The sequence below is a fragment of the Danio rerio genome, chromosome 25, assembly GCF_049306965.1.
Source record: "Danio rerio strain Tuebingen ecotype United States chromosome 25, GRCz12tu, whole genome shotgun sequence".
Classification (NCBI taxonomy): Eukaryota; Metazoa; Chordata; class Actinopteri; order Cypriniformes; family Danionidae; genus Danio; species Danio rerio.
The window spans coordinates 6,350,001-6,375,000 of NC_133200.1; the positions used below are offsets into that span (position 1 = coordinate 6,350,001).

The 25,000-nt window shown below is 36.8% G+C and overlaps 1 protein-coding gene and 1 long non-coding RNA gene across 7 annotated transcripts in view; one reads left to right on the top strand and one right to left on the bottom strand.

The window, feature by feature from the left end:
• Nucleotides 1–6,370: 6,370 nt before the first annotated feature.
• LOC141380874 (uncharacterized) lies at nucleotides 6,371–9,774 on the bottom strand. Its single transcript, XR_012400205.1, has 2 exons — nucleotides 9,283–9,774; nucleotides 6,371–9,162 (listed from the first exon to the last, which is right to left on the bottom strand). It is a non-coding gene; the product is annotated as an uncharacterized lncRNA (long non-coding RNA).
• Nucleotides 9,775–9,888: 114 nt separating this feature from the next.
• The window catches only part of tubgcp6 (tubulin gamma complex component 6), a 44,169-nt gene continuing 29,057 nt past the window's right edge, over nucleotides 9,889–25,000 (top strand). For all 6 annotated transcript variants that reach the window (XR_012400183.1, XM_073942693.1, XM_073942694.1 and 3 more), the window contains exons 1-6: nucleotides 9,889–10,038; nucleotides 17,614–18,395; nucleotides 18,844–19,007; nucleotides 21,224–21,440; nucleotides 23,006–23,167; nucleotides 23,262–23,383. Coding sequence is in view for 5 of the 6 variants with exons in the window: in XM_073942693.1 (XP_073798794.1) it covers nucleotides 17,649–18,395; nucleotides 18,844–19,007; nucleotides 21,224–21,440; nucleotides 23,006–23,167; nucleotides 23,262–23,383 (1,412 nt within the window). In the remaining variant the exon portion in view is untranslated. The remainder of the gene's footprint in view (nucleotides 10,039–17,613; nucleotides 18,396–18,843; nucleotides 19,008–21,223; nucleotides 21,441–23,005; nucleotides 23,168–23,261; nucleotides 23,384–25,000) is intronic.

Sequence of the window (25,000 nt, forward strand, 5' to 3'; positions counted from 1 at the left end):
TATTATTTTTTTTTAATATCTGTATTATGTTTTAATACATTTTAAAATATAATTCAATCCTAGTTTTCAGTTATCCTTTGGAAATTATTTGAATTATTTGCTGTTCAATAACATTATTCATAAATTTGCAGAAATTGCTTGTTATTATTTCTCTCTATTCATTTTTTAGGAACTTTTAACATGTACTGACAAAATGATGTAACATGTAACAAACAAAATGATAAAAAATAAGTAATAATAATAAAAATTACAATTATTATTAGTATATTTGAGCAATAACTCGTAGCAGTGGGATATGGCTGTGCGTTGGCTCAAGGCCACAGGCCAAGTGCCTTAGTGTCCCACCAGTGACGATACACAGCCATATCGTACAGCTACAAGTGTGACATTGCGTTTATACAACAGTTCAGCGGCATAATTGTGTGTATGAAAAGAAAATCAAACACGGAGATTTCCCTTTTGTAAGAGGAACTACTTTTGCTCATTTATCAACGTCACTTTAGAGCTAGTATTTGAATGATTCTGTAGCGTAATGTCTAAAGTGTAGACAAAACAGGTGATTTTGCTCACATTTTAAGATTATATGGTTGAACGGCAGTAAATGTCATCAGTCTACAGAGATTTCCCAGTATTTCTCTGTTGTAATCGGAAGATCATAATAATTAACCCCAAAAAAGCCAAAGCAAACACTAGCAAATTACTATGGTATAAATACAGCACTACAAAATACAAGAGAGAGAGATCGACATAGACTGTCAGTTACCTGATTAATAATGATTTGATCAGCTGTAGTTTGAAATTTATGCTGAATTATTCTCCCCCAATGCTGCTTTCACACTAGATGTGTAAGGAGCGTCGATCGCAAGTGATTTACATGTATTACAAGAGTTAAGCGTTTTGTGCGATTGACGCGCGCATCGCTCGAGTTCGAAAATCTGAACTTCAGCAGACATTCATGCTGCGTTAACCAATCAGGAGCTTGCTCTTGTAGGGGCGTGGTTATGACATAGTGCCTGTTGTTGGTGTCTAGGGGAAAATTCTCCTACCGACACCGACAACAATTCTTCAAACTGGGCTCGGCTCAGTCAGAAGCACTGCTGAAAGCTTCCATCATCCAGGTATAGTTTCTGGAGGAGTTGATGAGCTCACAGAGCTGGGTGCACCTCTGAATGGTATTAGTGGACTCAGAAATGGCTCCAAACGAATCAACGCTGTTTTTCAGTCCTCTTAAAGCACAAAAACACTGCTATTTTCTCAATAAAATCCATGTTAGCCATTTAGCAATGAAGCTAGAGTCACCGGGCGGACAGAAGCCCTGCCCATGACACGAATCTGCTTCTGTTGTGAAGTGAATTTGATGCGCAAATGAAGCAGATTTGACGCATGAATGAAGCGAGTCTCAAAATGTTCACGTGTTTATTTACGCGCGAATGACGATGTTTATCCGCGCTTACCGCGTCTAGTGTGAACAGCATAAGGATTTATTATGTGGTCTCTGTCGCCATCTTGTGGTCGGAACAGCCACCATTAAGTTCTATGCACTGCTGATGGCCGCCAACTGCATAAACATTTAAAGTAAGCACTATTCTTATAAATAAACTGCATAGTTGCGATCTAAACAACTACATTCTCGCCTAAAAAAGGCCCAGACGTACATTTTGTTGTCCAACAGCTACAATATTTGTCACTGTTGTAAGTTTATTGATCTGCTGTCACTTAATGTGGGCCGAGTAATACACAAGGGTGAAGAGGCTGTACGAGTGCTGATATTGCAGAATATCTCATGGCTATCAGTCAACCAGACAGAACTGTTTTTATAAAAATAAGTCAATGCCAGCACATAGACATATAATATAAAGGTATCAAAACAATGGTATATTAATTGCAAATTATATGGACAGAAGATTTGATCAGCTTCCTTCAGAAATGCAAAATTTTTTATTATTTATTTAGACAAATAAAAAGTTCAAAAGAAAAGCATAGTATTTTCTTTAATGTTTCAAATTTAATGCGTTGTTTCTGAGTTAAACCATTACAAAAACTAAGAATAACTACAAACCCCAAACTTTTAAATGATAGGATTTTTTGCTAAAAATAAGCAATAAGGTACGAGAATACAGTCATAGCTAAATCATGATATTAATTAATGATTTAATTTTCTTTCATTCTAAATTTTCATGCTGTCAGAATATCCCTAATTAACTTTTGTTAGCATTAAAGTGTTAGCCTCAGCTAACAGACGTGACATAACGACCACAAAAGTAAGGCTTCAGCAGGTTTTCTGTGACTGTGGCCTCCTCTACGAATGTGTTTTTGATATAACTGATCTGAGTGTAGTCGTATGAAGGTGGCAGATGGTTTGCGATGTGGCAATTGTCAGGTTTTGTTTTGGGCTGTTCTGCCTGGCGTGAAGCCCTTCGTCTCTCTTCCGTCTGCTTTAATACAGGCAGCGGGAGCAGCGTTTAATCCTAACTCCGCGTGTGATTCTGATTCCATGCTTTACAATCTACCCTCGCCCCTATCGCTTTTAAAGGATTGTTCATTTGAAATAAGGAATACGCTATCAGCATGTACTGTACTCGGACTAGGAAAGAATTATTTGACTTGTTTTTCGGAGCAGTCTTAAATCAAGATGCATTTATTTGAAGAGAGGGTTTTCTGAACACTTAATGTAAATGAACATTTTAGTCACGTTAAAAATGACTTGTTTTAAAGGGGACCTACTGTGGCCCTTTTTATAAGTTGCTAAAATAAGTCTCTGATGTCTATAGAGTGTGTGTGAAGTTTCAGCTCAAAATAGCTCACTAATAATGCTCTATAACTTATTGAAACTTCCCCTTTTAGGCTTTTTAATTGTGGCGTTTTGGTGACTGTCGCTTTAAATTCAAATGAGATTGTGCTCTTTTCAGAAGAAGGCGGAGCTATAAATGCCTGTGTGTCAGCATAGTGGCAGATTTAAAAATAAGACTATTGTCCTATCATCACTATTGGGCGGGGCTTTCTTCTGATGACACGTACAAAGGGAGAATGTCAATCAAAGTGTTTCTGCAGATGGTTTTTATCAAGTGTGATTATTAAAAAAAATTAATTAATAATAAATTAATAATTAATTAATTTGTGTTTTAACACTCTATAAAAGTGATTCTATAATGCCCTTCAGTTCTTGACATCAGATGAAATATATTTTAGATATATATTTCTTCTTCCAAAAAAAGATCACCATTTTCTCTCTCAAAAAAAATTAAAATTCAATACAAATAATTATTTATTTAATTTTTGTTTTTAAATAAGATAAATTTACCGAATAAAAATGTGATTCTGGACCACAACATTGGGTTGTGTAGATATATATTGTAGAAGTTAAATTTATATTATAAAATGTAATTATTTTTATTTTATGCCAGATAACATTCAAATATAGTAGGTAATGTGTATTTATATAGCGCATTTATAGTGTATGGCCATACACCCATAGCAGTTCACTATCATTGGGGGGGGTCTCTCCACACTAACACCAGTGTGCAGCATCCACTTGGATGATGCGACAGCAGCCATAAGACAATGGTACCAGTGCCACACACTAGCTATTGGTGGAATAAAGAAACATTAACAGAGCCAGTTTGGTGGATGGGGATGATTGGGAGGCCATGATTGGTAAGGGCTTATGGAGAGAATTTGGCCAGGACACCTGGGTTACATCCCTACTCTTTTCGAGAAGTGCCATGGGATTTTTAATGACCACAGAGAGTCAGAACCTTGGTTTAATGTCTCATCTGAAAGACTGTCAGTATAGAGTCCCCTTCACTTTATTAGGGCATTATGACTCATACAGGTCACAGGTTTAGCACTCTTTGCTGGCCTCACTAAAACAACATCGATCAGCAACCTAGTTTTCCCCATGTGATCTCCCATCCAGCTACTGACCAGGCTCAGCCTCTGAGTAAATCCAAAGTAAAGATGATCTTCCATGAAGAAATTAGGTACATTTATTATCGTAAATATATCAAAATGTAATTTTTGATTAGTAATATGGATTGCAAAGAGCTTAATTTAGACAATTTACAAAATATTTCTTCAATATTTGATTATTTTTAACCGTTAGATTACAGAATTTAGGGGAGTCACGGTGGCGCAGTGGGTAGCATGATTGCCTCACAGCAAAAAGGTCTCTGGTTTGAGCTCCGGCTGGGTCAGTTGGCGTTTCTGTGTGAAGTTTGCATGTTCTCCCCGTGTTGGTGTGGGTTTCCTCCGGGTGCTTCGGTTTCCCCTCACAAGTCCAAAGACATGCGCTATAGGTGAATTGAGTGAGCTAAATTGTGCGTAAGGTGTGTGTGAACAAGAGTGTATGGGTGTTTCCCAGTGATGGGTTGCGGCTGGAAGGGCATCTGCTGTGTAAAACATATGCTGGATAAGTTGGCAGTTCATTCCACTGTGGCAACCCCAGATTAATAAAGGGACTAAGCCGAAAAGAAAATGAATTACAGATTTTCTAATAGTTGTATCTTTCAGGTTGTATATAAATCTCATTATCAACAACAAAAAATTACCTTTATGTGTGGTTTTGTGGTCCAGGGTCACAAATATCTTCACTCTGTAAAATAAAAGTATATTTTTACGCCATAATTATGTCTGTAAAATAATAATAACCCAGGCTCATTCTGAAAACATAGTCCCATGGACGTTTCTGGAGACTGCAAAATACGTCCCGGGAGGTATGTATGGCTGCGTTTAATTTTTTTAAGCGAAAGCTACGGGGCGGTATGACGCCGTTTCCTTTTGCGCTTGCCGGCTGACCGCTCACCTCCGTGTGGAGGGCTTTTCCGCCACAACCAGTTTGTCCAGTCAGCTCGTCGTGTTTGTTGGCAGACTTTAGATGCAGAGAGGAGGAGTTGACCGCAGCGACCGGGTTCGAGTATGGGGAAGAGCAGTTCCAGAAATCAGGTAAGACAAAAACAGAATCCAAAAAATAAAGTAAACGAGTTCATGACAGGGTGAGGATGTGGTGAAATCCGAAAACGTGGTAAAAAATCAGACGAGGGCTTTTCTTTTTCTGGACGACTTTTGTAAATCGTCGGTTAGTTTTAGGGAAGTGAGCGGGTGGGCGGATCAATCTGGAAAATTGGTTGGGTTTAGCCGGTCGCACAGTCAATCATTTTGCCAGTCGGACATTGTCCTCTGGTGGTTTTACGCGAGAACAGCGCGGGCGAGAGACGTTTGAGATGCGAAAAAGCGCACACAGCGGCCTCTCGTGCATTCGCGAATACACCCGGGATGTATTTCGCGGTCTCCAGAAACGTCCACGTGACTACGTTCTCGGAATGAGCCTGGGTTGAATAATAAACATCTATGCATTCTAAAAAAAGTATGAGCTCAGTAATATTATTTAGCAACTAATATCACTAATTTCGCCCCTCAAGTAGATGTATCTTGACTTAAGAATCTTCAGATATCTGTATAGGCCTAATAATTCATAATTCACATTCACACAAAATTGCAAGCACTTTTTTTGGCATTTCCAAACGCTGCTTTTTAGTTTCATGAAACACAAAAGAGGAATCTTCACTCGTTTCCTGCCATAAAACACATTTCCTTCTGAAATCCATACTTTTGTGCTCCATATTTTTTAAAAAGAAACAAGAAATGTGGTTTGGACAGACATCACAATGAGTAAATAATGCAGTACTTTCGTTTTAAGCATGAACAATCCCTTTAAAGCATAAACACAGATGCAGTCTCAGTGTAGTCGAGTTGTAAACGCTTCTTTTAACGCCTTTCTGTAGCCAAAATGTGCCTTAAAAGTGTGTGGATGTGCCGGTTCTGAGGACGTCGGGGTGGGGGGGTGGGTGGGTTTCATGTAGAGGTCTGAGATTGTGGCGTACGTGAAGTGTGGTGTTAGACATCAGTGAGTGCAGTATTCAGAGGTGTGCCGTAGCCAGAATATGCCAATATATTTGAACATATGCTGTATGTATAGAGCAAAAGCGCCGTTTTTAATACCGTGGGTGTTTGTGGTGAGTGTGTGTGTGTGTGCGTGCTTTTTAGGAGTTTTACTGCATTGGGGGAAATAAAATATGCTCGAGCGTGGGGGAGAATGTCAAAACGTTCCCTCCGGACAGCTGCCATTATGTTTGCTCTTTATGCAAAACCGATTATTGATTAGCACAAATGTTTTTATTATCGTACTCACCCCCGAATTGTGTTTCAATGGTGTGTATGAACAAACAGTGTGTACACGACCTTTTCTTACTGCTGTGCAGTTACTATTATTATTTTATGTCCTACAGACAATATATGCCTTTGTATTAAAAATGCAAATCTGTCTACACTGTTCTCCTGTGAGTTATGCTCTGAGAAAACTCGTTGTTGTCGACCTTTTTTTTTTTTTTCTTTTCTTCTCCATTTTCCCCTTGTGAATGTGCCGAGAGCAACGTATTCTGGGATTGCGGAGGACTCTTTCGGACTCTCCGAGGAGTGATTAACATCCTTATATGAATAAATATACACGTCCATTTCTCAAGTGTTGGGTTTGGCCTCTTTTTCTAATGAATCAGATGCTGATATTAAGTGACTTTTAAAGGAACGTTAATCAATTCAAGTCATCTTTATTCCTATCTACAATGTAGATTGTGTCAAAGCAGCTTAACATAGAAGTTCTGGTAAATTGAAACTGTCAGTTCGGTTTTTAGAGTTGAAGTTCAGTTTAGTTGAGTTCAGTGTGGTTTAATTCTCACTGCTGTAAGTCCAAACACTGAAGAGCAAATCCATCGATGAGCAGCTCCACAGGTCCCAACCAAGCAAGCCAGTGGCGACAGCGGCGAGGAACAAACTTCACCAATTGACAAAAGCGAAGGAAAAAAAACTCAAGATATACTAGGTTGAGTTGGGCACAAGCATTTCTCCTCTGACCAAACAGAGCTGCAGTCTATCGTCGGGGGATGGAGAACGCTGGACATCCATCGTGGAAAAGCTGCAGGTGTGAGTAGGTCACCGGTAGGTGTACAGGCTTGCCCACAGGATCAATGCGGATGCGGTCACTGTGGTCTTTCAGGAATCAGTCTCATGCTCTCCACCCCTCCATGACCACCACAGCATCTGCTCAGGATGCGGCCTGGTCCAGGGTTATGGAGACCTCTAAAAGTCCTCTATGGTTGACACCGTTATGTGACACTATTTTTTTTAGTGACACCAGTGGCTGTTACGCCGAGATCAGACTAAATTTGGTCTTTAAATTAAACTTTAATTATAAGAATTACATGTGTTTGTTCCTTTAAAGAAGAGCTGAGAAAATGTTGGACATCAGGTAAGCATGCCATTTTATTGTTTAACAAAAACTACAATGAAAAATAATTGTTGGGAAATTGTTAAATAATGGTGAAATAAAATGTCTATATTACTTCAAAACTTCAATGTTAAAACTTTAATTAAAAATATAAAATGTTGGTGCATAAATGCCAAAAAAAGACAATGGCAATGTATTAAAAATAAGTAGTTCTAAACTTACTAATATGTATTTTTATATTTAAGTGATATATTTTATCACAGTTTTGAGTTATAAGTCAGAATTATGAGATATTTTCACATAAATGTGAATTATAAAGTAAGAAAAGTGATATAATCTTAAAATAAATGAGTATAAAGTAAGAAATGTGATATATTCTTAAAATAAATTAGTTATAAAGTCAGAATTGTGAGATATTTATAAAATAAATAAGTTATAAAGTCAGAATTGTGAGATATTCTTAAAATAAATGAGCTATAAAGTCAGAATTGTAATATATTCATCAAATAAATGAGTATAATGTCAGAGTTGTGAAATATTCTTAAAATAAATGAATTATAAAGTCACAATTTAGAGATATACTTAAAATAAATGAGTCTAAAGTCGGAATTTAGAGATATTCTTAAAATAAATTAATTATAAAGTCAGAATTGTGAGATATTTTAACATAAATGTAAATTATAAAGCCAAAATTGTTATATGTTCATAAAATAAATTAGTATAATGTCAAAATTGCGGCATTTTGTTTTTCAAATAAATGAGTTATGAAGTCAGAATGTAAAATTGTCTTAAAATAAATAAGTTATAAAGTCAGAATTGTGACATTTTTATACATAAATGTGAATTATAAAGTCAGTATTTAGAAATATTCTTCAAACAAATGAGCTATAAAGTAGGAATGCATGATATTCTTAAATTAAATGACGTATAATGCCAGAATTATGAGATATTGTTAAAATAAATGAGTTATAAGGGGAGAATTGCAGGACATTTTAACATAAATGCAAGTATGAAATGTCAGATATATTTTTTTTTAAATTAAAAAGTCAAAATTGTGATTATACATCTGATAGTTTTAACCTATAAACAGTTGCCTGTTTATACATTTCAATTCTGAGAAAGAAAAAAAAAGACGTCAGAATTCAGTAACAGAAACAAACTTTAGTCAAAGTTTATATTGAAACTATTGATGAAATTTGTCTATAAAGCAAATAATTTCAAGAAGATCATTTTATAAACGTAGCCTATATCTAGACTTAAAACGAGTCTGCAAAAGAACAGACTCAACAGTGTGTTAAAGATCCAACACAAACAGACCATAAGACTCCAAAACTCTCAATAGGATTATCAAAAATCCCCTCACGATTTACAGCGCACACAGAAATCTAATCACACCTCTCCCTTATTAGATTCCAGAAGAGATGAAGACAGTTTAAATATAAACCCTTCACCTTTTATGCCTCTTGACTTATGTAAATGTATAAAGTCCCAGTAATACGAGTCTCTATCTCCTAGTTCAACACAGTGCATACGTGGGACTCTCTATTTCATGAGAGACTCTATAAACGAATTAATCCTATCAAACCCTCCTGCATGGCCGCTGAATTAACTTAGTCACGAATCCAAGCAACTGTGGGGGCTTCGGCCTTAAAAAAAACTGCTCAGATTTTCCACACGCTGGGAAAATAAGAAGATCGGGCCCTTTCATTCTCGCCGTGAGAGCCATCACTCAAGGAAAGGCAGGTGTTTGTGTTTGTATTCACCAGCAGTGGTGTCTCACCCTCAGATATTAATGAGATTTCTGCAGCTTTGCCTTTCAGGAGACTCGGGCCCTCAGACTTGCACACACTTATGGATTCTCCCTCGGCTGCGGTCCAAAAAAACTGGGGGGAAAAAGGACTTGTCGAGATTAATAATGTAGGGCTTGACCACAAACAGATGTAGCTTGTGGATGTGTTCAAAGCATCTGCATATCTCATAGAAGCCACAGGGGAAGTTCGAACCTGAATAGGGTTGTTGTTCCTGGTGTTCAGGGACATCTTTTGCTTTACTGTCAGAAAGTTTCGACTTCATTTTCCCTTCGGGCGCAGAGACGCGGCCTGTTTTCTTCCTCACATCCATCGACTGCATGTGAATGTTAAAAGTTCATTTGGTAGCAGCACTATTCTTGCTAATGTATTCAGAGCCATTAACCAAAACAATACTAGACGAATTATAAATAACAAATGAGCCGAGTTGGAAGCTAGCCTGTCGGGTGAATCAAAAATTTAGCATACTCCATGCTAACAACAAGCATAAATACTGAAGTATGCATCTGGAGTCACCTTGGACGTGTTTTATAGGGAGGAATGTTAATAATTGAGAGAATATATAGGATGTTATGGACTTGTTAGCTTGTTATGGATGTATTTGTGGAGTTATGAGAATAATTATCGCCGCTAGCGGACGCTGTTCTTATCGTCAGGGTATATGAGCGAGTACGTCATAATGTGGCCGGCGCATGTCAAGTTTAATCCAATGAAATTACAGAGAGAGCCTCCACGTGTCTGGGGTTTAACCAATGAGTGTACGCTTTACAGAGTTTCATCCAGTCAGCGCGTAGAGAAGGCGGGACTTTGCCGTGTAGCGCGGCGGTTGAGGAAGCTTAGCATGTGTGTGTGTTTATGCAAACAAACGCTTAATTTTTATTATGAATAACATTAGTTCGCTAATGTTTAAGAAATATTTGCAGTTCGGACGGCTTAAGCTCGAGTTTCAACGTGAGTAAATGATTTCAGACATGTTTATGTCAGTGAAATAGCGCTTGTAAGTTACGCTGTAGCGTTTTTGTTGATCAAATTCGGTGAGCTAACGTGTGTTTACTTGCTAAATAAACCTGCTATGGATCTAATAAACTAAATATATTTATATGTTAAAATGTATTTAGCATGCATGCTTTAGCTATTGTTATTGAATCATGTGTGCTTTATTCAGTGAAACATAATTTTGCAAATAAGGTAATGTTACATGTTAACGTGACATTACAGAAGTGTCATTGATATTACATGTACAAGATACATGATTTTTACAATATTTTTTTACACAGAGGTCAAAGTCACTATCATTTAATCTGCTAAATATTACAGTTATTAATCTTGACTCTTGGTATTTAAGAACGAATGTTAGGTGTTTGCCCTAGCTACTAGCGTTGAATCTTGTAATGTTAAGCTTCATACATTAAAACGTATAATAATGTTACTAATAAGCTAATAATTAATCATAAAATTTAATATCGTTAATCTAACACGTTAATCATTCATTAAAAAAGATTTATAAAATACTAATATAAGTACATATTGAGTTAAAGTCATACATGTGAGGTTTGTGATATATTTTTAGCATAATTTTGAGTTATAAAGTCAGAATTGTGAGATTTTCTTAAAATAAATTAGTTATTAAGTCAGAATTGTGAGATATTCTTAAAATAAATGAGCTATAAAATCAGAATTGAGAGATAATCTTAAAATAAATGAGCTATAATATCAGAATTGAGAGATATTCTTAAAATAAATTAGTTATAAAGCCAGAATTGTAATACATTCTTAAAATAAATGAGTTGTAAAGTTAGGATTGTGGCATATTAATAAAATAAATTTGTTATACAGTCAGAATTGCGGTATATTCTTAAAAAAAATAGTTATAAAGTCAGAACTGTGAAATATTCTCAAAATAAATGAGTTATAAAATAAAAATCGCTGGATATTCATAAAATAAATATTTTATATTTATGGATATTTGTAAAATAAATGAGTTATAAACTCAAAAATGTGGGCTATACATAAAATTAATGAGTAAAAAAATTCAGAATTGTGGGTATTTCCTAAAATAAATGAGTTATAATATCAGAATAGTGAGATATTCTTAAATCAAATGAGTTATACAATCAGAACTGTGAGATATTTGTAAAATAAATGAGTTATAAAGTCAGAATTGCTGCATATTCTCAAAATAAATTAGTATATTAGCATAAATGGCTGCATATATTGACACTGAAGTGTTAAAAACTGCAAAGAGGAAATATAATATTTACTAATATTTACTTTTTTGTCTAGCTACTAGGATGCTTCATTGATGCAAAAATATGTGATTCATATAATATTATAGATAATATAAAATAGTAATATATCACATAAAGATGTAGGTTAACCGATCATTTATATAAGGTAGTAAATGAGAAAATTATTCATATAGCACCTTTTTCTTTTAGATGTGTCTTTGTTTTATTGCATTAAGAAAAGAAATAGCACTGTCATACATGAACAATACAAACTGAACAATATGTATTTATATATATATATATATATATATATATATATATATATATATATATATATATATATATATATATATGCATACACACACACACACACACACAGAGATTTTTTTTTTTTTTTTTTTTTTTTTTTTTTTATTGAGCGTATATATATATTATACAATTTCAATCAACAATACAAAAAAGGCTCGAATATTTTTTGTTTGAATATACATACAAAACAAAGCAGAAAAGACAAACAGTGTGGAAGTAGAATACAATTTTGTAGCAAGAAGTACAATAAGAGTTTATATATAAAAAAAATGGAAGAAAATGCGTGTTTATACAGATACTGATTGTAAGAAGTCTATGAAGGGTTGCCAAATATTATAAAAACCTGAGAGATTGTCCTTCACCAAATATCTAATTCTTTCTAAATGTAAAGTATTGGAGAGATCTCGAAGCCACATTTTGTCAGTCGGTATCGTTGGTCCTTTCCATGACATCAAAAGTAATTTTTTTGCAGTTATAAGAGAGTAGGAAATGAACCGCTGTTGAGCTGAAGTAAATTTTCTAAATAGCTTTGATGTGCCAAGAATAATCAACAATGGATCAGGTGATAGTGTAGTCTTAAAAATTCTTGACAATACATTAAATACATCAGACCAGTAGTTTGTGACCTTCGGGCAAGAAAAAAAAGCATGGAAAAGTGTTGCATTAGGGGACTGACATTTATCACAGTTGGATAAAGCGTTTGGGAAAATGTTGTGGATCTTTACTTTTGAAAAGTGAAGCCTATGTATAATTTTGAATTGTATAAGACGATGTCTCGTATTATAGGAGCATGAGTGTATGTGTTCCAAAGATTCTTCCCAGATGTCATCAGGAATATGGGTACCCATGTCTTTCTCCCAGCTATCCTTGTATTTATTGGATGAGGGGGGGGATATTGTTTGTAATTTGTTATATATATTAGAGATAAATTTATTTTTATATGGGGATATAGTGCAACATTCATCAAGCATAGATTGTGGTTGTGTATCGAAATCTGGCATTGATTTTTGAATGTAATCTCTAACCTGTAGATATCTAAAGAAATTATTGTTATGTAATTTGAACTTTGTTTGCAATTGTGCAAAGGAAGCAAATTTACCCTCAATATACAGGTCACGGATACAACATAATCCTAATTTCCTCCAATTAGTAAACGTCAGATCTATATTAGAAGGGGGAAAGGATGGATTTTTAGCAATTGGTAAAGAAAGAGGCAGCGTCTTGTGGGTAAAGTGTGATTTAATTTGTCTCCATATACGAAACAAATTATGTATGATCGGATTTTGAATGTCCTTTGTTTTGTCAAGTGGTAAAGGTGAAAGTACTAGGGCAGCAGGTAAATATGGATCACAGTCTTCCATTTCAATAGCTAACCAAATGGGGAGAGTGTTAGAAGTGATGTTAAAGGAGTTAATATTTTTCAAAGCACACGCCCAATAATACATCATGAAATTTGGGAGGGATAGACCTCCGTTCATTTTAGATTTGGTTAAATGTTTTTTGCTAATTCTTGGAGTTTTATAATCCCATAGAAATGGTTGAATAATTGAATCGATTTTCTTGAAAAAGGATTTTGTTAAGAAAATCGGAATATTTTGGAACAAGTAAAGTACTTGAGGCAAAAAGATCATTTTGATTGCATTTATCCTCCCAAGTAGTGATATTGGTAAGGTTTTCCAAAACTGAATTTTATTTTTAAGTTTTTCCAATAGAGGTGGAAAATTAGATTGCATGAGAGAGGAAAGTTTCTTTGTAACCTCTATACCCAGATATGTGAATTTGTCATTGGTAACCTTAAAGGGGAACCTTGCTAACGTTGTTTGAGGAATGTCATGAACTGGCATTAGTGAACTCTTTGTCCAATTTATCTGGTATCCTGAGAATTTCCCAAACATTTCAATTTTTTCAAGAATGGATGGTATAGAGAGGAGAGGTTTGGTCACATACAACAAAATATCATCTGCATATAGCGAAATTTTATTTGTTGTGGTCTTTGTCTGATAACCATATATTTGGGGGTCTAAACGTATACTTTGTGCAAGTGGTTCAATAGCCAGAGCGAAAATTAGAGCTGACAGGGGGCATCCTTGTCGTGTTCCTCTGAACAGATGAAATGAGGAAGACAAATTGCGGTTTGTATGAATTTGAGCTTTGGGGTTTGTGTATAAAAGTCTTATCCATTTAATGAACCTTTCACCTAAATTAAGTCGTTTAAGTACTTCAAACAGATATTCCCACTCTATCTGATCAAATGCCTTCTCAGCGTCGAGAGTCAATATGGCTAGATCGTTGTGAGTTTTCCTGTCAGTGTATAAGATATCAAACAGACGTCGTAAATTAGACGATGAGGATCTATTTGATATAAAGCCAGTTTGATCGCTGTGAACTATTGTATTCATTAAAGGGGTTAGTCTATTGGCCAGGATTTTTGCATATATTTTATAATCTATGTTTAATAGGGAAATTGGACGATATGAGCCAACGTTTAGCTCATCTTTTCCCTTTTTATGGATAACAGTGATTGTAGCTTGAGTTAATGTTGGTGGCAGGGTGCTGTCTAGTTGGGCTTGGTTGTACATTCTGTGGAGAAATGGTATAAGGATATTACTAAATTTTTTATAAAGTTCGACCGGCATACCATCAGGGCCAGGTGATTTTCCGCTTTTAAGGGAGGCTATTGCCTTTTGTATTTCTGTGGCTTGGATATCTGTATTAAGCATTTCCGAGTCTTCATGTGAGATTTTTGATAAGTTACATTTGTCTAGAAATTTATTCATAGTATTGTGGTCGCTGTTACATTTTGAAGTATACAAGTCAGAGTAAAATTGTAAGAAACGCGTGTTTATCTCCTTTGGTTTAAGTAATATATGTCCCCTGTCATCTCTAATCCTATGAATAGTTCGATCTGCTTCTATTTTTTTAAGTTGGCGAGCTAATAATTTGTGAGGCTTTTCTCCAAATTCAAAATGTTTTTGCTTAATGAATAAAAAAGCTGATGAAATTTTCCCGGATAGAAGCTGATTGAGTTGATATTTCAGGTTAGTTATTTCTCTATGTAATTTGGGAGTGGGGTTTAAAGCATTCTGTCGGTCTAATTGTTGTATCTGTTCTTCAAGATGTTTACATTGATTTACTTCTTTTTTCTTTTTGGCAGCTTCATATGAGATTACACATCCTCTTAAATAGGCTTTGAAAGCCTCCCATAAAGTGCATGGTGTGACTTCTGGGGTATCATTCGTTTCAAAATATAGTTTTATTTGAGCTTCAATGAATTTACAAAACTCCTTGTCTGTCAGTAAATAAGGGTTTAATCTCCAGGATCTACTGGGTGGGTCCATATCTTCCAGATGTAAATTGAATGTCATTGGGCAGTGGTCTGAAATTGATATGGTATGATATTTCACATTAGTTGTGGCTGGGACTAGTCGAGCGTCAATTAGGAAATAATCGATTCTACTATAAGAGTTATGAACTGCCGAAAAAAAGGAATAATCTCTGCCAGATGGGTTGGTAAAACGCCATAGATCTATTAAGTTCATGCTTTTAATGAATGAGTTTATAAGAACACTTGAATTATTTTTGGGAATTTTACGAGATGTTGATCTATCAAGAAATGGGTCTAAAGGTGTGTTAAAATCTCCTCCTATTATTAGCATAGTCTGCGATAGATTGGGAAGCAAACTGAAGACTTTCTTAAAAAATGCAGGGTTATCCATATTAGGAGCATATATATTGACGAGGGTTAGAGATATGTTGTATATCTCTCCCGAGACAATGATGTAACGACCATCTTTATCTGCTATAGTGGAATTATGAATAAAGGGTATGCCTTTCTTTATTATAATGGCTGCTCCTCTTGCTTTTGTGGAGAAAGATGTGTGATATATCTCTTTTACCCATTTTGCTTTCAATCTATTATGGCAATTGTTTTTTAAATGTGTCTCTTGCAAAAAGGTTATGTCTGAGTGTAATGATTTTAAGTGGTTCAAGACTTTACCTCTCTTTACCGGGTTGTTTGCGCCACGTATATTCCAGCTTGTAAATGTCAGTCCCCTTTTAATATTCAATGCGTTCGTCATATATAATAAGTGGGAAAGTTGGCTTCTGAATGAGATGAGTATCTATCTGAATTGTATTGAATAAAACTTGCTTCTATTGCTGCACAAGAATTGTAATTCTGCATATTCGTGAGCATAAACACAGTGAACAACAAATAAGTGAACAACATGAACATAACTATCTTAGGCTAACCTAATGTAGCCGTAGGAAAATCGTTCGCGGGAAAGAACTAGAAGAACAAGAATAAAAAAAAAAAAAAAAAAAAATTAAATAAATAAAAACCTTCCCTGTATGAGTAACCTAACTTACTAAGACTGTGACTTCTTTTGGGGGAAGCTCCCCAAGCCAAATTATAGAATCATGACCGTTTGTAGCACAGAACAAAATAATTGTAGGATCAATTTAAAAATAAAATATATATAGCTTGAGAGTAATTTCTTATACATCTTATTGGATATCTTCAGAACAACGTTTAGGAAACAGTGGAGATGCACGTCATCAAAGAAATGAGGATATTACCTTGTGAAAACCTTCGTAGAATACTGACAGTAAGAGTCTGATATAAATGTCTCTCTCAACCTATATTTCTTGTTATGTTATCTTACCGCATTTGGTAAGAATCCTTGCCTAAGTAGGATATCTGATGTATTATCAGTCTTTTAACTTCTTTCAGTTGATCCCGATGGAGTTGTTGTGAGCTGCGCAGCATACTCCTCGGCTTTTTGCGGATCTGTGAAGGATGATTGTGAGCCATTGTGGGTCACTAGTAGTCTCGCTGGGTAAAGTAAGCCATATCTGACGCCGGGTTGATTGCGCAATAGTTGCCTGGCTTTGTTGAATTGCGCCCTTCGCTTTGCCACTGACGGTGGGTAGTCGGGGAAGATGCTAATGGGTTTACCTTGATATTGAAGGTTTTTCAAAGCGGCAGCTTTGCGGAGGATGTCTTCCAGGACGTGATAGTAATGGAGGCGTATTACGAATGGGCGCGGTGGATCAGAGGGGTTCGGACGCTGGCGAAGGGTCCTGTGGGCTCTGTCAATAAGCGGGGGTTCGTCCAACGAGAGTACATCTTTCAGCAGATTGGCAATAAAGTCCCTCGGTTTCGTCGTCTCCGAGGCCTCTCGTATACCTGTAATTCTGATATTGTTTCTGCGGGATCTTCCTTCTAAGTCTTCATTCTTTTGTTTAAGACTGAGAACTTCGTTACTGAGATTAGCCACCTGTTGTTCAAGTTGGCTAATGCTATCTGAGTGCGCAGTGGCGGCTTCTTCTATGTCAGTGACTTTAGCCTGTAGCGTTTGAGATTTTGTTTCAAGATTAGTAATAGACTCTTGAGTGATGTTGTTAATCGTAACAATCTCCGCTCTCAGATCTTTAGACACCCGCTCAATGCGTCTTTCCAATTTCTCACAGATGTCATCTTTTATCTTAGTCATTTCACCTCTGAGTGCTGTGATGGCAGCTAATAGAGCTCGGTTAGGAGGATCCTCCTCATCACCGCTGGACTCGTTGGGCTGTGTGTCAGGCAAGGTCGGTGGTTGGTCGAGGCCTAGTTGCGTCGATTTCAGTTTCTTAGGTTTTTGTTTGCTCATGTTGAGATATCCAGTCGAACTTGAAGTCTAATTGTTTTAAAAGTAAATGCGTTCTGAAAAAATAGAAATTACAAAATTATTGGTCCTTGTAAGTATTTTTTAGCGGATTTGGCTAAGGGAGCTCTTAAACACACGTCTTACTCCGTCATCGCTCAGTGGCGCCCCCCCCACACAGAGATTTTTAATTAGGTTATTTATATATTTATATTCATATATTCACAGTAACTATTCAAAATATTCATTAACCATCTATTATGAATGTGATTTATTTACTATTTATTATGAATATAGTATGAATGCCATGATTTTAAAGCACAAACACCATTTCTTTTGCTCAGGTCTCTCAGCATCATGATCACACACTCTTCCTAAGATGTCCGTTTGCGACGGCAGCAGCATTACAGAACTCCTGAGCACCCTCTGTGACCGAAGTCTCACTGGTTTATCATGGAAACGGCGAGCTTTGGGCACAATGTCCCGGGACTCGGCACGTCGCACCCTGCGCAAGCGTGCATACGGGGCACTACTGGCCGGCCTCTTCCAGGATGGGTCACCTAAACCACCACCAAATGCCCTATCAAACACACCCGCCCGCAATAAAATTCTCATGATATCCTTCGACTTGCGTGTATCTGGTCATGACGAGGAGGCGGAGAGATTGGAGGAGCTCCTAAGTCACCTGCAGGATGGGGCGGGGCTATCAGAACTTAACTCTGCCTTGGAACTCCTAGTGCAACTAGCTGGATCTGTGGCTCCGCCTCCTCAGTCATTTAGTCGTGACTACATGCGGCGGGATCGTCCCGTCCAGCGCAGGCCTCCATTAGGTGGGTATCTGAGTCAGGACATGCAGCGGCTGGAGGAGAGGGCATGGTCTTTGATTTGTGGGGAGGAGTGGAGTGTTTTTGGGGGCATTTGCAGGACGCTGAACATTATGGATGCTCCACCGGGCACTGGGCTGATGGGATTGGGACGCAGACCAGAAACAGAGGAGAAGTTCGAGAGAGAGACCCGAATGTCATTGTTTGGTGCCCTACAACACTCTAGAACAACAGATTTGGATGTCAGATTGGATCTGCCGCCCGTTCCCAGTAACGCAGACCTTACTGGACTTAGTATACGGGTGAATATATTACAATTTTCTGTATTATTATGTTTAGTAAGGCTGCACAATACATTACCTTGCAATGTGCTCATCCACAATAGGGTCAGTTTTGAGTCAGGTTTAGTATTTGCATGTTTATTTAAAGTGCCTGAAAATAGTCCCCACTATGTACTGTAACATCATTGTTCCTATGGCAGCAAAGTTTCTTGATTGTTATATTGTAAATTTATTATCCATATCAGCTTATAAAATAGCAAGTTTTCCGTCAGTCTTAGTACATGATGTAACTACAGAATTGTCAAGCTTTACTTTATTTTTTCCAGCGAGACGCTAATGGTCTAATCCAATTCAATGATTTATGCTAAGCTAAAACTGCTTTCAGCTCTAATGTACATTTTAGGATTTTTCTCAGTGCTATTGTTTCTTTTTCTGAGCTCTTCATGCATGGGTTGTCCTGTTTTTGCAGGTTCCTCTGTGTCTGGATCAGTCTGATGATGAAGGCTTCCAGTCCGCCTCCAATTTGACTCCAGATTCCCAATCTGAGACGAGTCCCAGCCCTGAAGTGGACGTGTGGGAGGCCCTGCGGACGTTCGTGCCTGGCAGACGACGCTGTTGGGAGAACATTGGCTGGTAAGATAGATGAGCACATTAATAAAGATAGTTTAAATTGCTAATGATTATTTTCAAATCCTCATTTTCATTGGTATCATTATTATCATAATTTTCAAAAACACATTGAAAAAAAACACGTTACCAGTTTGAAGAACACTTTGTCATAAAAACAACAACAAAAAAAAACACAATTTAATGGCTTTGGTTTGTAGATAAATATTCTAATATGTTCAGATATTTTTTTTTTATAATTGTGCAATTTGTTTTGGACAACAAAGTGAATAAAACGAAGAAATTTGATTCTAATTGTAATTATAAACAACTATTATTAATACAAAAAAATTTGCCTGAAAATGTAACATTTCAAGTTCAAAAATTATGAAACAACAAGAATTTTCTGTAACCTTTCCCAGCCTTGTGCCTCAAGACAATCCTGTCTCGGAGGTCTACAGACATTTCCTTTGTCTTCATGCTTGGTTTGTGCTTTGACATGCACTGTCGATCCTGGGACCTTATATAGACAAGTGTATCCCTTTTCAAATCATGTCCAATCAACTGAATTTACCACAGGTGACCTTTAATGAAGCTGCTGTTGTCTAACATGTTTTATCTCAATTTGAGCTCAACCTGCTATTATTAGGATTTAGCAAAATGTTTAGCTCATCTTATTGGGTTGCTGGTGTGTTTCTAGTATGATTTAACAATGAAATTGACTTTTATTTGCCTGTAAATCAAATGTTACTCGTTACTAGTGTCAAAATTATTGATATCGGTTCAGTAATAGATCATAACCGGTTATTACGTACTGACGTCATTTATCTCCTATGCGCGATGTCGCAGTAGGATACAATGGCGAAGAAATCGAGTGCGAGTAAATAACGCTCTTACTAAAATGAAGGTGGCACAGCACACGAGCCGCTATTTCACTACTACAGAGAAATGCTGTAAAACTCCATCTTTACCTCTCTCTTTCTCACTTTGGACATTTGACCCGCTAGCGTGTTTGTGAGGTAACTTTTCCTCTTCTTTTGGCTGTTAAAGTGATACTTGTGGATCCAGACACGAGCGTGCCTGAGGTGCAATTTTTCTTCACCATGTCTGTTACGGGTTACCTGTGATAACTGTGTAACAGCGATTTAATTTCTAAAGCTGATCGCAGCCCTTTCTGTTGAGCAGGTGAAGCCAAAAACCAATCATAGGGTTGTAAGACCTCGCCTGTCAGCGCTCAAAAAGCAAGCAGGATAATATTGACATTAGTTTATTTGCTGTAAATGCTCATGCTGTCTTCTGTGCATGTGTTGGTGTTTTGTTTGATACATTCAGAAAGAGTGTTTCTTTGAGCAGGTCAAATTAAAGGTACAGTTCATATATCTTACTGCTGTATTAAAGAACAAAATTTTATTACAAATAATATATAAATATAAATATATTTATAGATTCTAATTAAAAAATTGTGTTGTGAAGAAAAAAATCTATACAAGATATCGAATTGAACCGATTCGATGGCATGATAATCGTAACAGAGCCAAACTGTGAGACCAGTGTAGATTCACACTCATTACAATTATAAACCTTTTTCTTGGCTGCTGCATGGAGGGCGCCACAGTGACCAGCGTCTTCTGGTAGAATGTTTAGAACTTCCGTTTACAGCGTTTACAACCGGTAATTTACGATCCAAAAATGTGTGTTAAAGCTGTTATAATCTGTCAGATCTGTGGTTTAAGCGTGAGAGAAAAACGTTATCATAAGCCATGTTTCTTTTCGTTCTGCTTAATCACGTGCCCAAAATAGAAGATATTTAAAATAACCAAAACAATATGATGTCTTTGGACTGCTTTCTTTTATAACTACATTACACAATTTTTGTACTTTTACTTTCAGTATTTGAGTAGTAAATTTTGAAATAAACTACTTGCATTACTTAAGTACAGAAAATGTTGAATACTTTAGTACTTCCACTTCAGTATGGTGCTTAAAGAGCACTTAAACTTCCACTCAAGTCACTTTTTGATAGAGTACGTGTGCTTTTACTTCTTTAGTCTTTAGTACTTTATACATCTCTGCATGAGAGAGTTAATGATGACAGAATTTTCTTTTTTGGATGGATATCATTAATAAGTAATGTAGTCTGTGCCGCTGGTCTGGTCAGTGCTTTGTTTGCACCCCTAAAGACTAGTTTAAAAGAAGTACTTTGAACACTGTCCACATTGTCATGCTTTCGTTCTCTCTTTCAGCCCTCCGGGACAGAAGGAGCCCCCGTACCTGACAGAGGCCGGCAGAGAGGCGTTTGATCAGCTCTATCGACTGTGGGAAGGAGAAATGAGGAACATTCTGTCCACACAGACACCATCGCCACTCCTGCCTCTGCCGCTGGACTGTCAAAGTCAGCTGGTCAAAGACGTGCTCAATGTACTGATTGGGGTCTCCTCCGTCACGTTTCCTCTCAACGAGGTATATATGCATCAAAAACATTATAAAGGGTTAAGGCATGTGGCGTTCATAATGTGACATTACAGTGTGAAGTACAGAATCTAACTGTTATAGCCTGATTAGCATATAAACGCCACTCAGAACACCATAACACCTCCATAGCAGCATGTCAACCCCTTAGACACAAACAACTGCTTAGCAACACGCTAATCACTCAGAACACCCTAACAACTGCTGAGCAACACGCTAATCACTCAGAACACCCTAACAACTGCTTAGCAACACGGTAATCACTCAGAACATCCTAACAACTGCTTAGCAACATGTTAAAAACTGGCATGTTAAACACTAGCAACCACTTACACCTGCTTAGCAACATGCCTATTACTCAGAACACCCTAACAACTGCTTAGCAACATGTCAATCTCTCAGAACACCCTAACAACTGCTTAGAAACATGCCCAGCACTCAGAACACCCTAACAACTCCATAGCAACATGTCAACCACTCAGAACACCCTAAAAATCCATAGCAACATCTTAATCACTCAGAACACCCTAACAACTGCTTAGAAACATGTCAACCACTCAGAACACCATAACAACTCCATAGCAACATGTCAATCACTCAGAACACCCTAACAACTGCTTAGAAACATGTCAACCACTCGGAACACCATAACAACTCCATAACAACATGTTAATCACTCAGAACACCCTGACAACTCCATAGCAACATGTTAATCACTCAGAACACCCTAACAACTGCTTAGAAACATGTCAACCACTCAGAACACCATAACAACTCCATAACAACATGTTAATCACTCAGAACACCCTGACAACTCCATAGCAACATGTTAATCACTCAGAACACCCTAACAACTGCTTAGAAACATGTCAACCACTCGGAACACCATAACAACTCCATAACAACATGTTAATCACTCAGAACACCCTGACAACTCCATAGCAACATGTTAATCACTCAGAACACCCTAACAACTGCTTAGAAACATGTCAACCACTCAGAACACCATAACAACTCCATAACAACATGTTAATCACTCAGAACACCCTGACAACTCCATAGCAACATGTCAATCACTCAGAACACCCTGACAACTCCATAGCAACATGTCAATCACTCAGAACACCTTAACAACTCCATAGCAATATGTCAATCGCTCAGAACACCCTAACAACTCCATAGCAACATGTTAATCACTCAGAACACCCTAACAACTCCATAGCAACATGTCAATCGCTCAGAACACCCTAACAACTGCTTAGAAACATGTCAACCACTCAGAACACCCTAACAACTGCTTAGAAGCATGTTAACAACTCTGAACACCCTAGTAACTCCATAGCAACATGTTAACCACCCAGAAAACTATTTAGCCACTGCAAAATTAAATGTCATCCACTCTAAACATCAAAATATTACAGGTTTTTCTGAAAGCAAATATTTAGTCCTTGTAAAACCTTGAGTTAAGCACAGTGAGACAAGGGGCATGTATTAATAGAACATTACATAAATGTCTTAATTTATCACCAACAGTGTTGTATGACTCTCTGCTCTAGGCTAGTGTGCAGTTCGATGTCCGTCCAGATATATGCGTGTCTGGGACATCCCCAGAGAGTGTGTCCCGTCTGCTGAGTGAACTGGCACAGTACGGCACACACTACCTGCGTCTCAGCCGGTTCTCCCTCAGCGGCGGCAGTCAGAAGGGACTCGTCTTCCAGGTGATGCATGCGTCTGTTTCTCACTGAAGCCGAATTTCATGTCCCTCATGCTTTTTTTTTTATAACAATTCTTGCGTGTCTCTCTGTGTGTCAGGCTTTCACTGGTGGTCTGCGGCGTTACCTGCATTACTACAGAGCGTGTGTGTTGAGCACTCCGGCTTCTCTTAGTCTCCTCACTATTGGCTGTCATTTTCGCAAACTGGGCCGTCAGCTGAGGTAAATCTTCCTTGACACACATGATGCGATGACAAACGGAATTTAATGTGTTTTAGTTTTTTAGATCAATAAATGTAAATGTAGAACATTCTCAATGCAAACCTAAGTGCTTTAGCCTTAGTGCTAAAAACTAGCCATAAGATCAGTTCTTGGCCAAAGTGTAAGTAGATCTGAAATTGGTATTTAATGTGTGCATAATATTGTCTGATATAATTTATAATAATGACATTTTAGAATTTTATAAAGTAATTATATTTTATCAGTACATTTCGGATGTTAATCTAATTGTAATTTTAAAAGGTAAGGCTTATTATCTGTTAATAATAGTAATATTATTTACATAGTTTACATAGAATTTAATAGTTCATTTTATTTAATGGATTTAAAAATAGTATAAATTTTCTTTCTACAGTACTATATATATATATATATATATATATATATATATATATATATATATATATATATATATATATATATATATATATATATATATACATATATACATACATATATATATATATATATATATATATATATATATATATATATATATACATATATATATATATATATATATATATATATATATATATATATATATATATATATATATATATATATATATATACATATATACACACACACACACACACACACACACACACACACACACACACACAAATAGATTTATACATATGCTCACACTCACCGGCCTCTTTATTAGGTACACCTTACTAGTACCGAGTTGGACCCCATTTGCGTTTAGGTCTGCATTAATCCTTCATGGCAGAGATTCAACAAGGTACTGGAAATCTTCTTTAAAGATTTTGCTCCATATTGACATGATAGCATCACGCAGTTGCTGCAGATTTGTCGGCTGCACATCCATGATGCAAATCTCCCGTTCCACTACATCTTAAAGGAGCTCTATTGGATTGAGATCTGGTGACTGTGGAGGCCATTTGAGTACAGTGAATTCATTGTCATGTTCAAGAAACCAGTCTGAGATGATTCACATTCCTGCTGGAAGTAGCCATCAGAAGATGGGTACACTGTGGTCATAACGGCATGGACATGGTCAGCAACAATTCTCAGGTAGGCTGTGGCGTTGACACAATGCTCGATTGGTACCAATGGGCCCAAAGTGTGTCAAATAAATATCCCCCACACTCTTTTTCTGGAATATTCTCTGTAAACCCTAGAGATGGTTGTGCGTGAAAATCCCAATAAATCAGCAGGTTCTGAAATTCGCAGACCAGCCCGTCTAACAACTATGCCACATTCAAAGTCACTTTAATCACCTTTCTTCCCCATTCTGATGCTCAGTTTAAACTAGCTGATTGTCTTGACTATGTCTACATGCTCAAATGCATTGAGTTGTTGCCATGTGATTGCCTGATTAAAGATTTGCATTAACGAGCAGTTGAACAGGTGTATCTAATAAAGTGGCCGATGAGAGAGTGTGTTTGTGTATAAACAACATAAATATGCGTGTATGCATGTGTGTGTGTGTGTGTGTGTGTGTGTGTGTGTGTGTGTGTATTAAAAAGACACTTTTTAACAAATTGTTTTTGATCAACATTGAAATATATATGAAAATAAATGCATAATGTT